This window comes from Anolis sagrei, chromosome 6, assembly GCF_037176765.1.
Source record: "Anolis sagrei isolate rAnoSag1 chromosome 6, rAnoSag1.mat, whole genome shotgun sequence".
In the NCBI taxonomy this organism is placed as follows: domain Eukaryota; kingdom Metazoa; phylum Chordata; class Lepidosauria; order Squamata; family Dactyloidae; genus Anolis; species Anolis sagrei.
Genome location: NC_090026.1, coordinates 108,411,577 through 108,425,845, shown reverse-complemented (window position 1 = coordinate 108,425,845; position 14,269 = coordinate 108,411,577). Strand labels below are relative to the sequence as shown.

The window sequence follows — 14,269 nt, the reverse complement described above, 5'->3', positions numbered from 1 at the left end:
AGCAAAAATAAATTGTACTGTGTGGCGTGATTTTTAATACTAAATGTAATGTTTTTAAATGTTTAATATGTATTAATTTAATTTTAATGTTCATTGGAATTGTATGTTGCTTTAAAGTACTGAATAATTGCCTATATGTAAGCCACCTTGAGTTCCCTTCGGGGTTGAGAAAGGCGGAATATAAATAGGGTCAATAAATAAACAATGCCACCTTGAGATCCTCAAATACAGGATGTGATGTAAATGTGTGCGTGTGTATACACACAGAGCGGGGGGGGGGGGGAAATACTCATACTCTACTTTGCATCTACGGTCCTCTTTAGTTTGTACTGAGTTCATTCAGCATTTACAAAGCTTTGCAGAGCATAGTACGATGAAATTTCCAATTACATACACTGTAAGTAAAGAATATACCCGGGCCCTTATCTCTGTGTACTATCTATGCACACCTAATCTTTACTGGCTCCCAATGCATTAAAATCTAGTTACTGCTTAGTACTCTCAGACCTTTCTGAAATGTGACTGAGAAACAACCTTGAAATAGCCTGAGACATCTGCTTTTTCAAGAGCTTATTACAATCAGATGTGGGTGTGTTAGAAAACCACAAACTAGAGACCTTTGCTCCAAAACGTATTGTAAAGCAGGGGTACTCAAACTAAGGCTTGAGTGCCAGATACGGCCCTCCAAGGTCATTTACCCGGCCCTCGCTCAGGGTCAACCTAAGTCTGAAACAACTTGAAAGCACACAACAACAACAATCCTATCTCATCAGCCAAAAGCAGGTCCACACTTCCCATTGAAATGCTAAGTTTATATTTGTTAAAATTGTTCTTCATTTTAATTATTGTATTGTTTTTAAGTGTTTTTTTCTCTACAAATAAGATATGTGCAGTGTGCATAGGAATTCATTCATATTTTTTTTCAAATTATAATCCGGCCCTCCAACAGTTTGAGGGATGGTGACCTGGCCCTCTGTTTAAAAAGTTTGAGGACCCCTGGTGTAAAGCATGATTCAAAGAAAGGCACCAATTGTAAGATACCAGGGTCCTTCCCCAACACATATGGCTCACCTCAGCTCTGGCTTCAGCATCACAACAGACAGCAGCCACCACAAGAGCTGCTCTGCTCTGCACAATACTGTTGGTGGAATTTAGTGGTTCAACAAGTGCAGCCATTATGCCGTGGCTCTGGATGCTGAGACGCAAAGGTTCTTGTAAGGCCAGGTTTGTGAGCACAGTAGCCGCACTTGAGACAGCTCCATCTCGCTTTATGCTCAGGAGGCTGATGAGGGGTTCAATACCATCCGCTTCTGCAACAGCACTAAGAAAGGGGATAAAAGGACGGCAGGCCCAAATCTGTGTTAATGTTTAGACCTAGGAAAGCAATGAATCTCAAATGCACTTAAATAATTAATATTGCACAAATCAACTAAAGGGCAAAGAAGCACAGGGAAAAAAGCAGTCTGGTTGGTGCCGTAAATTGTTGTGGGATGAGAAACAGTGGACATGCAACAGAGGAGCTGAGAGTCAGGGAGGTGGAAGAAAAGATAGGGGAGCAACATGAAAAATCATATGAGACCAGATGTACTTTGAGACCTAAAAGATGAAGATAAATCACTGGTCAGATCACATAGAAAGACATACAAAGAAAAATAAGCACTTGAGAGAAAGGGACAATGGAGGGACAATAGGGAAAAGTATATAGGACACTAGGGAAGTCCAAAGACCTATACAAATTATAAAGCAAGTCTTACTCATATGAATTTAGGCTAAGTATTAAGTTATTGTTAAGTGACCTGCTAGAAGTGACTCGACAGTTAATATACTGTCTCAGTTTTAAAACAGCATTAAAGACCAGTCTCTTCTGGCAGGCCTATTCAGAGTATTTTAAAATTGTGAATTTTAAATTGTGTACTCACTGTCAGCCCCAGCTTCTGCCAACCTAGCAGTTCAAAAACATGCAAATGTGAGTAGATCAGTAGATACTGCTCCAGTGGGAAGGTAACAGCGCTCCATACAGTCATGCTAGCCACATGACCATAGAGGTGTCTACGGACAACGCCTGCTCTTCGGCTTAGAAATAGAGATGAGCACCAACCCCCAGAGTCGGACACAACTGGACTTAATGTCTGGATGAAATTGATGTTTTAACTTTGTTATGTGTTTTAATTACCTCTATATGTTGTATTTGAATATGTTCCCTAACTCAATCCACAAAAAGAGGCAGGTAAGAAGGGTGTCTTATGACTTCCCATAATCATAGAATTGGAATTTTGAGCTCACTTCCTCCTGTTTGATATGGGAAATCCAGAACTAGAGAATCCCCAAGAAATAACAGATAGTTTGGTCCTCTCTTCATAGTGTTACAGCTTCCCTCCTGTTTTAACAAAGCTAAGTCAACCAAGCAAAGGAAGAAATAAAAGAAATGATAGGAGCTGCTACTTTTCTGGAGAAAGCTGGAATTTAATATGACTTGAATTGGCAACTCCCCACTTTCTTAACATAGCAACTCCCCACTTTCTTAACTCCCCACTTTCTTATCATCTCCCCACTTTCTTAACATAAACGAGATGTTTGTTTCCTCAAAAAATGTGGTGTTTTTGTTTTTATTTTACAAATCTTATATATGTAGGACTGTTGTGTACAATTTCATATAGACTACTGGAAGTCTAATTCTACCCCTTCTTCACTTTGAATTTATGGAACCTCTTGTGGTGCAGTGGATTAAATCCTTGTATCGGCAGGACTGAAGAGTGATAGGTCAGCAGTTCGAATCTGGGGAGTGGGGTGAGCTCCCATCTGTCAGCTCCAGTTCCCCATGCAGGGACATGAGAGAAGCTTCCCACAAGGATGATAAAACATCAAAACATCTGGGCATCACCTAGGCAACATCCTTGCAGACGGCCAATTCTCTCATACCAGAAGCAACTTGCAGTTTCTCAAGTTGCTCCTGACACAAAAAAACCTTTGAATTTATCTAACAGTACCATACTCTGAAAAATTGAATGCTTTCTTTTATATGCCTTCATAATATTATTTCTACAAACAACATAAGTAATAAGCCAAACTGACTATCATGTCATAGTCATTTTATATTAGGCTCAACAAAACTTGACAGTGGTATAAGCACAGGAAATATAAGGATGGAAAGATCTATTTTGAATGTGCTGTAGCATTTATTTCAGGTGCAACAACATCCTTTGCATCTTCATTTAGAACTGAGTTCCAATGTATGAAATAAAATGTACTTCCTAAAAGTGTATGCTTAAATTTGCCATCTTAAAATGCAATGTATTGTCGAAGAGTTTCATGGCTGGAATCACTGGGTTGTTGTGTGTTTTCCAGAAGCATTCTCTCCTGACGTTTCACCTGCATCTATGGCAGGCATCCTCAGAGGTTGTGTGGTTTGACCTCACAACCTCTGAGAATGCCTGCCATAGATGCAGAAGAAATGTTAGAAGAGAATGCTTCTGGAACATGGCCATACAGCCCGGAAAGCACACAACAACTCAATTTTATGCATTGGTACACTAGGTACAAGAAAATGAACTAACTGAACAAAGATAAAGTATCTAAATGAATCTTAAAAGATAAAAGATACCGACTCCTACAAAAAAAACCCACCACCTTTCACACTCCAGTGTTATAGCATTATGATTCCACCTTTAACTGCCATAACTACTTTCCAAACCAATCTGAGTTAAGGACTGCAGTCTTCCTAGCTGTAAAAATCTCTTGTACCATCTCATTAGAGGCCCTCTTTTTTCAGTAGGCTGATGAACTACCATGAACCAAGAAGTCATATACATGTTAAGATCCCCATCCCAGCCACACTAGTCTATAAGACATTTTCATTTAGTAACTCTTCTGTATTTCCATAAGGTTGATTATATTCAGGCCAAAACGTAAGATTTCAGTTTAGAAAGGTATAATTAAATATAAAGACCGTAAATCCTCTCCATATTCAGAGCACAATCCTATAAAAGTGACATTGTATGTTCTCTGCCATACAAAGCCAGTTGTCTAATACTGATTCAATGGTATGCTGCTGGAATTATGCGAATAGGGCTGTCCAACCACGGAAAAATTTGTTTCTAAACTCGATTCGTTTTTAGGGGGTTTTTGCATTTCGTTATTTAAAAGAATTCCGAAATTTTTCTTTTAAAAAGTTCGATATTTACGAAATTTCGGAAATTACGAAACAATTTTGAAACAATAACGAATCGATTCGTTAATGGCGGATGCGATTGCGCAATACGCTAAAAAACCCTCCAAATGGGACAGGGGGGACTTCTGAAGCTTCCCTCTCCCTCTGTTGTTGACTGTTGGTGTGATAAAAATTTTTTTATCACTGATAAAACAAACAACGACTATAAAACTTGCACCAGACATACGGAAATAATAACAAAATAATAACGAAACAATTACGAAACAATTTCGAAACAATAATGAAACGAATTGGAAAAATTCGTTTCGTTTTTTAGTTGCTCCTGAATGGTTCAATATCGCTTCGTTATCAAAAAAAATAATGAATTGATAACGAATTACGAAATTAACGAACGAAACCGCCCAGCCCTATATGCGAATACATTTTGTGGCAATTTCTTCACTATGCCACTAGGTGTCAATGTTGAGACGCATCATCACAACAAAGGCTTGCTATTTTACTCCAAGAACAGAAGCTTAGGGAGAAGGGGGAAAAACAGAATTACTGATATGCCTCTTCTGAACTCTGTGTAATAGTATTATTTCTGTTCTGATGATCTAAAAAAAATGCCACGTAATTTTTTGTTGTATGCTTGCAAGTTGTTTCTGATTTATGCCGAACCTATCACAAGGTTTTCTTGGAAAGGTTTGTTCAGAGAGGGTCTGCCTTTGTCTTCCTCTGAGGCTGTCCAAAGTAACCCAGTGGATTTCCATGGCCAGTGGGGATTTGAACCTTGATCTCGTAGTCGAATGCTCAATCCACTACATCATGCTGGCTCCCAAAATATCTGGTATCCCCAGATATTGTATCATTCAAGTACTCACGAGGCCTACCTTAGCCTAGCTTAGCTTCTGAGATCAGATGACATCAGATGTGTTTATGGTGGTATGGCCAAAGGCTTATTTTCTTGGGGGGGGGGGGGGAATCTGAATTTCCTCTTTGGAGATTGTAATAAGACTCACTTTCTGTCTGAAATTGCCAGTGAATGAAAAGTAATTGCAAAATTCATGCTCACATTTTGGAGCCCATATCAATCAGCAGCAGGATGCCTCATGAATTTTCCATCCAGTTAAGGATGGAGGTCTGAAATGGGTGGAGTGAGAGATCACAGCTAAGAGTGTGAGGTTGTACTTAACCTATGGATTACACCCAATATAATTACTGAGTAACCTTCCTATTCCAAAGAGAAACTCTCTTGAAGCATCCAGGCCATAAGTAGACTGAGGGTTAATCCAGGCAAGATGGAAAATTGTTGGTCAGTAGGAAAACTAACTCAGGTTGGAATTACAGCACTCTCTCTGAAAGATCATATTAATAGCTTGAGGGTGCTCTTGAATGCAACAATGCTCCTGGAAAGTCATTTTGCTTTGTCCAGGAGATTTATCCAATTTTGGCAGATGCAGCAGCTGCACCATTTCATGGGGAAGGCAGATGTGCCTACAGGAGCTCATGCCTTACTTACTTTTCTAATTCAACCCCTTCCACATAGCTGTATAACATCCAGATTGAACTGGATTATATGGCAATGTGGACTCAGATAACCCAGTTCAAAGCTGATATTGTGGATTATCTGTCTTGATATACTGGATTATATGGCTGTGTGGAAGGTCCCTTGAGGGCTTCCAGTTTTCCTACTGCTTCCATTTTACCAAATGTTATTAGCTGTTCCAGTGAGCCATGTCATCTCATGATATGTGCAAAGTACAATGGCCTCTCTTTAATTGTCTTGGCTTCTAGTGAGAATTCAGGACTGATTGGCTCGAAGACCCATTCATTTGTCTTTTTCAGCAGTCCATGGTGTTTGTAAACCTCTCCTTCAGCACCGCATGTCAAATAAGTTGATTCTCTTCTGGTCAGTTTTCTTCATTATTCAGTTTTCACAACCATATACAGAATTCAGAAATACTATAACATGAATAATTCTGACTTTGGCATAGAATATTTTTTACATTTGAGCATCTTATTTTTCCAAGTCCTAGTCTTCTTATCTCTTTACTAATTTCTTCATTTTGATTTAGGACTGAGCCAAGGTATACACAATTTTCTGACATCTTCATCATCCATTTTCAAGTTATGTTAATCACTTGTAGTCATGATTTCTGTTTTTCAGCTGTTTTACAGTTTCATCCTTGTTTAATAGCTGTTCCAAATCTGCCTTCTCCTGCAACTAGTATGGTGTCATCTGCATATCTCAAACCTTAGCTGTTCCTTCCTCCAATTTTCATGCCTCTTTTCTCTAAGGCCCCTTCCACACTGGCATATAAAATCCAGATTGCCTGGTTTGAACTAGATTATATAGCAGTGTAGACTCATATAATTCAATTCAATATACTGAATGCTCCAGTAGTTCAGTGTATTAATTGTGATAGCACCTCTGGTTACAGCAATACTAAATCTTCTTACAGACACAATTTATCCCCCCCAAAACTAGAATTTACACACACCAAAAAACAGACATATAATTAAAAGCCTAATTTCTATAGTAATGTCAATACTTCTGAAAAAAGTAGGTATGCGTACATATACTATCAGTTTGAATGTAGCAACTTTTTGGTCATCATTTTTTGAAAACCATTATATTTCTAATTAATGCAAATACGAATCACCCTCATTAGGTATGGAATGGTCAATGCCCCTCCTCCTCCAACATATGTCCACCTTAATAAAGACAATTTACCGTAACAAAACCCAGAAATTGCAAACTAACCTTTGCAAACTGAAGAATGATATGAAACTACTTCATAATAATAATAATTAACATTTATTTAAAAAACCCAATATAATGTTACTCTAATCTTCCTTGTACACTAGCTGTTTATCTTAGAAAGGCTCGGGTGCTTGTTAAAATATAAACAGGGTTAATAAGGCAGCAGCGTACTTCATTTTACATTTAACAGCTTGTGTACCACATTTATTTTGTTTTAATAAAAGTCAGCATATGACTCAATCTCAATAAAATGTGGCATCCACAAAAAAAGAATAAAACAATAACCGATAGATGGCAGTCATGCTGCAAATTAAATGCCAAGCTCTACAAGAACCACAAGTCCTGGCTAGTCAGTAATTGGAATTTTGACTTGAACTTTTGGTATAGTTTTGATTATTGCATAAGGACACATATTTAAATTTGAAGAGATTTGTCAATATTTGGAATAGGCTTGTATCCCTGAAGAGAGGTAATATCATTAACATGCCTTGACTAGGGCAGGACTGTCTCTTTCAGCTAGATTTATGGATAAATCAATAACTGAGAGAGTTATGGATGCTTTCTTAATGGAGAAATAATGCAATATTTTGAGACACAAGATCTCCCAATTTGTTTGATCAAACAGGGAAATTTCCTAATTAAAATCATCACACAAAATGTATAACAATATTATACATTGTGCTTATATTCCAAAATATATGTTTTACTCATGGTACACCACATTCAGTCAATTCAAGCCTATGGTATAAAAATGTAATCAATTTTCCTGTGAATATACAGTCTGAACAATAAGTGTGTAAATTGGGGTCAAATTAGTTGAACCACCAAGACTACACAGAAGAAAAAATGAATCATTTTATCCTTAGCTGAATTTGTAGTTTTACTTCTCTTGCTGAAAGATTTATAGGATGCTGATGGCTCCATGGCTATGAGTACAGAATCTTGTTAGGGAAAAGATCTAATAGATTTATATTAAAATCTATTGTCAGAGTGCACAGTCAGGGCTAGAATATACACATTATTATTTTAACACATCATTTTAAACTACTGTAAAGGTAACAATTCAATTATAATTCCACTGCTTTTACTGATAAAATCAAATTTTATTCCCTTTTCTTTTTAAATTTCATGGTCCTATTGTCACAAAGCAATGATTCTATGATTCTATGAAATGGCAACTAAGTTTCAATATATTTTATGTCTTATTTGTTGTAAACTACTTTGAAAATTCTGAACTCAAGTGTTTTTAATTGACCACAAACAAATAAATAAATTAAATAATTGAGCATTCATGGCTTAGCATTTACTTTTAAAATGAGTTCTCTACAAATAAAATAAAATAGCTCTTCTTGCATTTCCCGTGCTATAATTCCAATCTTAAAGAGATCCTTTCTTTCAACCTAAACTTATAAATACTGGACACCCACAATAAAACAGAAAATGTATGAGTTCTGGCAATAGTACTATCATCATCTCACCTTTTTGTCAAGTGAGTGATTCAAGCTAATAATATTATTCCATATTGGCTTGTATAGTGTGATGAAGACGACAACGACAACGATTATCTTATTTCTTACTTGCCTTTCCCTCTTATTTGAGGCACGTTACACAATTAAAACTCACAAACATTGCAAAAATTCAGCAAGTATACATATTTCTATAAAATTTCATATTAAAACTGTGTTTCTATAAAATACATATTAAAATACACAAAACAGACATCAAACAAACGACGTGAGTTTATGATTCATAGTTTTAAAATGTCGAAGTGATAAGGATTGGAAACTGATGTAGGTAATTGACCTGATTAAAATGGCTTCAAACTAAATCCAGGTACTCATGCATTTCTATCGGGAGCAACTTGAGAAACTGCAAGTCACTTCTGGTGTGAGAGAATTTGCCGTCTGCAAGGACGTTGCCCAAGGGGCACCCAGATGTCTTTGATGCTTTACCATTCTTGTGGTAGGCTTCTCTCATGTCTCCGCATGGGGAGCTGGAGCTGACAGAGGGAGCTCTGTCAGCACAAGGGTTTAACCCATTGTGCCACTGGGTGTGCATTGAGGGATTGCTACAAACCAGAAGAAAGAGGAGTATTCTGGATTACAAGGGTGACATGTACTTAAGATGGAAAGCGCACCACCTTCATGCACATGAATTAGTTTTTATGGGAATGCCCTCAAAGGGCTGTACCTTCATCAACTCTGTAATCATTTCTCTAACTGGAGTGCAGAGCAAAGCTATTCTAGTAGGGTTGGGCCCAAGAGGCCAATAGCTAGTTATCTATCTGTGAACTTAGGTATGACTGACATTAACTGAAGAGTCAGAAGAAAGGAGAATCAGAGTCAATATCAACTGCATTTTTCCACAGGAGAGAATAGTAGGTAGAATAATGTCTCCACATGATGAATGATGTTTCTTCTGGTAATGTTAAATTAATGCTGGTGCATGTTAGAGCCAATTGAATAATTTGTAACATAAAATATTTCTGACAAATTGTGTTTCTCTCTTCATGGAATGAAGTCTATGAGTCAATCACTTTCTCTATTTTATTCATTATTTGAGACACTTACAGAAACTTTTTGCAAATGTCATTGCTTGGAGTCCTTTGAGACTTGAACTGCCATGCTCATTTGTGATTGCTCATGTAAGCCACATATGGTTTTATTTCTGACTGACTGAACACAGCTTTTATAAACGGGATGCAGAAGGAAATAAATGGAGGAGAAAAATGTCTGTGTATGCACATATGTGGGTCCGTCTGCGTTGAACTGGTTTTTATGAACTTTCTGCTTAATCATATGAATGTTCACCAACAACACATTAGGAGGAATGCGTCTGTACATAATTTCTGATGAACTGTTGACAGGCGATACTGAGATAAAATTTTCAAAGTGCTATTTAAAAATCCAGGTTCTGAGGCATAGCTCATCAAGGAAGACAAAAGCTCTATTTGCAATGGAAATCTACATTCCCAGTCTTTCTGCAGAGTTGTGGCATACCTTACTTCTGGTTACAGAGTAAATAGGAAGGACAGAAGAGAGAAACTGGTACTGATGGGTTTTAAAAGAACGAATCAGTCTAATGGTAATACTGAACTCCCATAACACTCAGCTTTATGGAGATACATATGAATTTATAGAGATACATATGAATTTATGATAAGGTTAGATTTCGACTATAATTTTTGGATTTCCTCAAACCTGCGACCCACATTTTGAACTCACATTTTGAACTCCCCTTTTGAAGCAGCTTCATTGGTTGCCTATTTGCTTCCAAGCCCAATTCAAAGTGCAGGCTATTACCTATAAAGCCCTATATGGTTTGGGTCCTGCCTATTTATGCGGCCATATCACCCTTTATGAACCTGTTCGGGCTTTAAGATCGGTTAGGGAAGCCCTCCTCTCTATTCCACCTCCGTCACAAGGGAGGTTGGTGGGAAGGAGGGAGAGGGCCTTCTCAATTGTGGCCCCCCAGCTCTGGAATGCCATCCCCAGGGAGATCAGACAAACAAATACCCTCATGACTTTTAAGAAGGACTTAAAGACTTGGCTTTAGAAAATGATTAGTAACTCTTAATGTGGATGAGGTCTTTGTTTTAATGGATACATTTGAGCACTTTGGCTTTTACTTAACTTATTTAATTTTATTGGAATCATTATGTTTAAATGTGTTTAATTAATATTTTTACTGTTTATTGTTTAATTGTTATTTTGTTTTATTTGTTATCCTTATCAATTTGTCATTTACTTTGTATTTATTGTTAATTGTGTTTTATTCATGTTGTGAGCCACACCGAGTCTTTGCAGGGAGATGGGGCGGGATAGAAATAAAGATGATGATGGTGATGATGATGATGATGATTAGGTGGAAATCATATAGTCCCCCTGTCATTTTACGCTACAGACCTAGCATAAATAAGACTGAGGATTTCTGGGGATTGCAGTCCATTTACATTTATATGATTTCCACTCCTAACCTTGTGATGGGCTTCCTCACTAGCTTCTACAAGAGACATCTGGATTGCTGTCAAGATTCTTCGACAGAACAGAACACCAATAATAATTCATTCCTTGTGAGTGTTCATATCTATAGGCTCCATGTCTGGGACCATGGATCATCATGGACCATATTATTAAATGGCAACAATGTGAATGCAAACATACAGAAATATAATAATCCATGTTTTTTGTAAGGTAAAGGTAAAGGTAGTCCCCTGACATTAAGTCCAGTCATGTCTGACTCTGGGGTGTGGTGCTCATCTCCATTTCTAAGCCGAAGAGCCAGCGTTGTCCGTAGACACCTTCAAGGTCATGTGGCTGGCATGACTGCATGGAGCACTGTTTTTTGTAGTCACACAGAAAACTGAAAACAACCCCCCATGTATACCACAAGCTCGGTGTTTTACGATATATCATATTGTCTATATCACAGGAAGAAAACTTGAAACAAGTAAAGAAAAGAGACTGATTGGATGAATGTCTTTCTTTTTGTTACGTACTAAAAACTGGCCAACCTGCAATTTGATCTCATTTGAGCTCTGACCACTCTCACTTGCGGAGTCCTTCTCCCAGAGTGTTGCCGTAAGATATTACAGTACCTTATTCCCTCAGTCCCCAGCAGATATTCCCAACTGGATATAATGTATCACATCAGGTCACTTATGGGAATGTTAGATTTCCCAATCTAGCTCTCTTCCCATGCTAAGTATTGAAACATACATACACTGGACTGAATCCATGATATTTAAATCTAGTGTTTCCAGTGAGATGTAAAAATAGCATATCTGAAAACCCACAGAATATTATGAATACAATTTTCACAGAGAGAGAAAGTTTTACTGTGAATTTTGAAAAGTGTAAACTGTTTCAAGTGATGACCAAATATATTTATAATTGTTCCTGTAAGCATACATATACTTCCAGCTTGCTATAAAAGCCTAGCATTTTCACAATATTGGATTCACAAATTAGTACTTTAGAAATGTGAAAAATTTAATGAGTGTGGATTCCTTAAAATAGCACAAGGATGAAACATAAAACAAAAGGAGGAAAGGAATGTGTCAGATTTTTTTGGGAACTGCATTGAGGTAAAATATGCATCTTGCTTAAATTGTTCACCCCGTTCTTTATTCATTATGCCCTTACCTTGCATTGCCAAGATGGGCTGTTGTCAGATTAACAAGGGCTGTAGCAGCAGCTTCTTTTACCTCTTCATTGTCGCTGCTTAGCAACTGAACCAGCTGGGGAATTCCTTTGGAAAAAGAAAGGGGAGATGTATATATGGAGTTTCAAAGTAGCCATGGCAAAATTGTAGAATGGTACATATTTTCTTCGGCATCAAAATTCCATTTCTGCCATAACCGATTTACCTAGCGTTCCAATGGCTTGTTTGCTGGCTAAATTCTCACACATTGCCGAGATGGCTTGAGAAGCAGCAATTTTAGTTCCATCACTATCTGTTCCCAATAAAGTGACAAGGCATTTTTCAACTTCTTGTTCATTGAAGATTTTTCTGATTTCAGCTGTACATAGAAAATTATAAAAACAAATCAACAGCAACACAAACACTAAGTTGTATATAATGGTAAATGTATTGAACAGAAAGTACTAATATCAGTTGTCTGATATTCCTAGCAAATATTTGCTTTTGTTCAGCACAATATTTCAAGAGAGTACACTAACATACATTTGGAACATTTTCAACTTGAGTTTGTACATGTAAGTTGATTCAAGCTTGGCGAAGTCTGGAGAAATACAAGGCTCTTTAGAACAGGTCAAAAGCACACATTTCAATTATCAACCATAAATACATGAACTAACAGCATTAGCAATTATGTTCCCTTAAAAAGCAACAACCCTGAATTTATGCAGAGTCAGGAATGCACATGCCTTTTCCCCTCACCAGCTCTATCCTTGCTAGGGTATAATGCCTTCCTTCAATTAGTGCTAATAAGAGCCATGTACATGAAAATTAAAAGGTCACTTCTCCAGTAGAGTTGCTGTGTATTTGACAGTTGCCATAAGAATCAAATTAATGCACAGGCTAGCGACAATGGAAGGCTAGTTAAAATGTGTCTGATGCCTCTCTCACATATTCCTTTATTTTCCTTGCAGATCCAGATGAACAGAGAAGAGTAAGGAGCTACTGTCTCACATGTGAAGCAAAATATTGGTGTGGATATGCCATAGTTTGACACCAACACACAACAGACACCTCGATACATTCCATGAAACCAAGTGCCCAAATTGCTTTTGCTTTTCATGCAGGACCAATTTGCAAATTGTCAAAAGGTTATACACTTCAAATTTCAAAGCCAGAGTGTGCAAATAAGTAGACATGGTTTCTCATCCCTTACACCTCATCATGCAACCTGTGAAGGTGTGATAGAGAGGTTGACTTCTTCATATCATTAATATCATGGTTTTATCTGAAGCCTAGAAGATATATCGAAATATAGCCTTCACCTCATTTGTTTTTTTGAATAGATCTGCCAAAATGTATAACTTCCACAATAAAGTGGGAAAATGATGCCAGTAATTGTTTTATTGGGGGGGAGGGCACCAAATGTTTCAAACAAACAACTAAATAGAATGTTCATCCCAGTTTTTTTTTATTTTTCAGTGATATTTGTTGTTTATTTGTTCAGTCGCTTCAGACTCTTCATGATTTCATGGACCAGCCCACACCAGAGCTCCCTGTTCGCCATAGCCATCCCCAACTCCTTCAAGGTCAAGCCAGTCACTTCAAGGATACCATCCCATCCATCTTGCCCTTGATCGGCCCCTCTTCCCTTTTCCTTCTATTTCCCCCAGCATCATTGTCTTCTCCAAGCTTTCCTGTCTTCTCATGATGTGGCCAAATTACTTCATCTTTTCCTCTAATATCCTTCCCTCCAGTGAGCAGTCGGGCTTTATTTCCTGGAGTATGGACTGGTTGGATCTTCTCGCGGTCCAAGGTACTCTCAGAACTTTCCTACAGCACCATAGTTCAAAAGTGTCTTATCTTTCTTCACTCAGACTTCCTTATGGTCCAGCTCTTGCATCCATAGGTTACTACGGAGAATACCATTGCTTTAACCATGCAGATCTTCGTTGCCAGTGTGATGTAGGTAGTCTTCACTATTTTATCAAGATTTTGTCGAGATTGGTCATTGCATTCTTCCCAAGAAGTAAACATCTTCTGATTTCCTGGCTGCAGTCTGCATCTGCAGTAATCATTGAGAACGCACACACACATGCACACGCACACTCAAAAGCAGACCTTTAAACAGAACCTTTTGTATAGTTGGTTTTGTTTTGCATGAACACAAAATGTTTGGGAGAATTTTAAATGAAATTAGAAATAAGGTATACCAC

The 14,269-nt window shown here is 37.6% G+C and overlaps 1 protein-coding gene across 1 annotated transcript in view; it reads right to left on the bottom strand.

The window, feature by feature from the left end:
- ARMC3 (armadillo repeat containing 3) overlaps positions 1-14,269 on the bottom strand; it is a 52,325-nt gene that overhangs the window by 16,592 nt on the left and 21,464 nt on the right. Inside the window, 3 exon segments of the mRNA XM_067470575.1 lie at positions 1,072-1,321; positions 12,059-12,164; positions 12,283-12,435. Coding sequence (XP_067326676.1) covers positions 1,072-1,321; positions 12,059-12,164; positions 12,283-12,435 — 509 coding nt within the window.